Consider the following 4,311-nt stretch of genomic DNA (forward strand, 5'->3'; position numbering starts at 1 on the left):
GCCGCGGCGGCGCCACGTACCACCGCCGGCTGGATCCGGTTGATGCGCTCGGGCTACGATTCGAGACGAGTCGTGAATGGGATCCGTGCGGTACGGGGCCGGGGGGATCTCTCGCGCCAGAGCCGGTCGGGGAGGGGATCTTGGCGGTACGTGTCTGCGTACGGCGGCGGTACTGCACGTGCCGCCGGGTGCTCCGGGCCCCGCCGGCGGCCGGCGGCCGATCGAATCAATCAATGTCGATCCACGATCGACGCGTGCTTTGGCGCCGACCGCCGCGTCGTTTACTCCAACAGTTACGGCCTTACGGGGGGGGGGGGGGGGGGGGGCAGTGGTGGCGACGTGTACTACCGGCCTCGCTCGTAGCCTACGGGCAAGTGTGAGCCACCGGCCATGGGGAAGAGAAGACGCCTGGATCCATTGCTCGTGCCTGCGCGCGGCGTGCCGGTCCGCACCGCACCGGCACCGCGCAGCAAGGCAGAAACGGATCGGAGCGGAGCCGCGCTCCTCGCTCGCTCGCCTCTCCAGACCGGTGCGGCGGCAGCGGTCGGTTTCCGACGCGACGGAGCCCCAAAGGCATGGTCGGTCGGTGGCGGTCCTGCTCGCGCACGCGCGCTCGAGCTGGCGGATCGGGAAATCTCGGACCGGGAGAAGGACGCAGGTTGGTGGCCAGGGGCTCCACGGCCGATCGATCGGGCGGCCACCGTCCGCTGGACGGCGGTGCCCGGCCAGCCCCTGCGATCGCGGGTAAACTGGCCGGTGGCGGCCAGCCACATTGGTGCTGCTGCCGTCGCGTCCGCGGCGCTGTTTGCCCCTCAAACCGAGACGTGCCACGCCGGCGGTGCGCTGCCGTCGCCCTCCCTCCGCGCCCCCTTTTCTTGCACGTCAACAGGCGATCACCGGCCGCGTGCCGCGTGCTTGGGCGACCGCCGCTGTTGCTCTCGCTTCCGGCCGTTGTCCCGGAAAGGCCGGAACCCAAAAAGGGTTGCGGTGCGGCTTGTTCACCATGAACGGCCACTTTTTTTTTTCATTGACGAAATCTCGTGTCCACCGGTTCTGGGCTTCCAGCCAACATCGGCGTCGGGCCATCCTGTTGCCTGTTGGGCCTTAATTGTTTAGGATTTTTTCATTAAAAAAAAGTTTGGAATTAGTACTCTTTTCAATCGTCTTCCTCGTCTTCCTGTCATTGGTCTATTGTGGGCATGGTGGAATGCCAGGAACAAATGCAATGTGGGAGAACAGATGAAAAATATCGATTCAGTCAGCTTCAGTGCACATGAGATTATTGCTAGTTGTGGTAAAAAACAAACTAGCCCAAGTCGAGAGACTATACCTGGACGGAAGTGTTGGCAACCACCACCGGTTGACTTTCTAAAGGTGAACTTTGATGGCGCTTTCAGGGCAGTGGAAAAGGAAGGAGCATGGGGTTTCATTATTAGGGACAGTGATGGTCAGGCAATCGTGGCAGGATCAGGCCGGCTATCTGCAGTTCCTGATGCTATCTCGGCATAAGGGGAAGCATGTTTGGCAGCACTGGAGGCGGCCATGAACCGTGGAATATCTCCAGTGATTATTGAAACAGACTCGACGAATCTGGTTTCGGCTCTTCGCAGCAATGCTTATGATCAAGCACCTGGTGGAGTCATCTTTAGTGAAGCGCGGGGTGTTTTAGAGATGCATTTTGATCATGTTATTTTTTCGGCTATTCCTAGAACTTGTAATCAAACAGCACATGAGCTCGCTCGTTTTGGTCTTAGTCGGGACCCGGACCTCCCAAGTCCCAAGTGTGTGGGAGGATCCCCTCCCTGGTTTATGTAACGACTTTGGTGGATCACGATCGCGCTGATCCTGGGTTTGCTTAATTAAAGAGCGAGTTGACTATAAAAAAAAACAACGACAAAAAAAACCAACTACTCGTTCCCTGTGTTTCTGATGCCGTGTTTGGTTAGAATGGAAATTTTTCGCGCACGTTTTTCGAGAAGAGAATCTCGTATGTCTGGAGTACTAAATGAAGTCTATTTGCAAAACTTTTTCAGGAACCGCTGTAACTTTTCACGACGAATCTAATGATGGTAATTAATTGATGATTTGCTGCAGTGATGCTACAGTAACCATCCTCTAATCACGTGGTCAAAGGCTTCATTAGATTCGTCTCGCGATTTACAGGGGGGTTGTGGAGGTGGTTTTGTAATTAGACTTCATTTAATACTCTAAATTAGTGGTCAAAGATGGAAAAAAATTACATGCATTCTAACCGAACACGGCCATAGAGACAGAGACCATGCTCGTGCGGCCCTTGGCCCGGCAGGGTAAGCTGGCGCCGGACGAGAGAGACACCCTCGTACGCTGGCGTGCCCGACCAGCCGTTGCCGTCGTACAAGAGCTTCATCTCCACCACCGCCCGCGCCGTGCCCGCGCTCCACTCCGCCACCAAGGCCCGCCGCAGGCCGTCCGACAGGCCGACGCCCCTCCCCTCCGCCGCGACCGCCAGCTCCGCCGACCCCTTGGCAGGCGCGCAGAAGGCCGGGACGGGGCCCCACGCGAGGCTGACGCCGCCGTACGAGACCACCGCCTGGCCGCCGGCGGAGCACCAGGGCACCAGGGCGCGCGGGTTCTCGACCCTCGCCGTGAGGACGAACGCGGGGGAGACCGTGCGCCCGCCCGTGGCGTTCAGGCCCTCCATGCCGGCGAGGTCGACCGAGAACCTGGCCACCTTCCTGACGTCGATGAAATACTGGGCGACCCAGATCAGGAACGCCGCCGCCGCCGCCGCCGCCAGGAGGTCCCGCGCGGTCCTGCAGAGTCTCCGCACGCGTGGCCACCATGGGCGGTGGTCCATGCCGTCGTCCATCATCGCCTTCCAAAGGACGTCGGACTCATCTGCTATCGCCGCCATGCTTGCTGCATCCACGGATCGGACGTTCCTTGGTTTAGTTTCTATCTATCTAACGAAGAACGGAGAGAATCCCTTTTGTTTTTATATTGGCGATTAAGAGTCCTGGACCTGGAGTAACAATAACGTACGGAATCCCAGCTCAAAACAAGAAGCTCAAAACGGATTCGATATGGCATCCATGCATCTCGGCGGATAAATAAATACACCAATCTAGGCAAATTTCTACAGACTTCGACGGCGATCCGGCGAGTGCATACGAATCAGCGATGGCTTGGAAGGAGGAGGAGCAGCCGCCGGCCCATCCCGGTCCCTTGACTTGGAAGGAGACGATGAAACTCCTGCTCCTGTTGCTCTCGAACCTGCTCGTCCTCGCCCTCTTCGTCGACTCCGCCGTGCGAACAGCCGCGACCTACAACCTCAACCAACCGGCCAGGCATTCCGTGGAGCTGGTCGGAGCCAGGGGCATCGGCCCGGCGCTTGCTCCGGGAGCGGAGGCGCTGGCCTTCAAGCTCCTCGTGCACGTCGATAACGGCCGCATCTTCGGCTTGCGGCACGGCGGCGGCGGCGGCGACGTCGTGGTCTCCTACGCGGGCGTCCCCCTCGCGCGCGGGCGCCCGCCCGCCTTCCGCGTCGAGACGAAGAAGGCGGCGACGGTGGCGGTGGACGCGACGAGCGCCGGGGTGGGGATACCCGAGGATCTGCTTCAGCTCATGTCAGAGGAGCGCCGCCGATCTTCTGGGGTGGCGCAGCTGCAGATTGATTTGTGGCTTGATTACGGTCTGTTCACCTGCCGCGTCGACCTGGGCGGGGAGCAGCAGCGCGCCTCTAAATGCCAAGAGCAGAACTATATTCACAGTAGCTAGCTAGAACTCAATTTCTCAAAGATCATCTCAAGACTAGTTTGGAGTGGTTGAATTTCTTCTGACCTTTAGTTTTGTCTACAAGGATAGATGTGTCATTTTGGTTCGAATATCTACACATTATGAACTCAATTGTTAACATGAGCTACCAGGAAGCAGAGAAGAAGAACAGATATGTAGCAGAGGTACGTGCGCTCAGGATGCAAGAAGACATAAAAAGAAAAAAGAAAAGAAAAGATTGATTTGTCTTTTTATGTCAGCATACGAGGGATGTTATCACTCTGGTATCAAAAAAAAAAAAAACATCCTCTATACTCTAGGCTCCAATAGAGCAAACAATAGTTAATTCATAATTCTGAACAGCGTTGCTGCAATCGTTAATTAACTTGGCAACTCCATCCACCGGCAATCCTCTTGATCCTGCAGCATGAGTAAGCTCTGTCTAATTCACTGAACGTGTGTACTAAAAGACGACGCCAACTAGCATTTCATCTGCACAATTTGTTGTCTGAATTTTCCAACTTAGTAAGCTTCTCATTCATCCTCTCAAGAATCCCA

General features: G+C 56.8%; 1 protein-coding gene across 1 annotated transcript; it reads left to right on the forward strand.

Annotated features, from left to right (window-relative positions):
- Positions 1-2,669: 2,669 nt before the first annotated feature.
- Positions 2,670-3,756, forward strand: LOC120702266. The gene has a single exon (XM_039985987.1). The coding sequence runs from the start codon at positions 3,160-3,162 to the stop codon at positions 3,754-3,756; it is 597 nt and encodes a 198-aa protein (XP_039841921.1). The 5' UTR covers positions 2,670-3,159.
- Positions 3,757-4,311: the final 555 nt, after the last annotated feature.

This window comes from Panicum virgatum, chromosome 4K (genome assembly GCF_016808335.1).
Source record: "Panicum virgatum strain AP13 chromosome 4K, P.virgatum_v5, whole genome shotgun sequence".
Taxonomy (NCBI): domain Eukaryota; kingdom Viridiplantae; phylum Streptophyta; class Magnoliopsida; order Poales; family Poaceae; genus Panicum; species Panicum virgatum.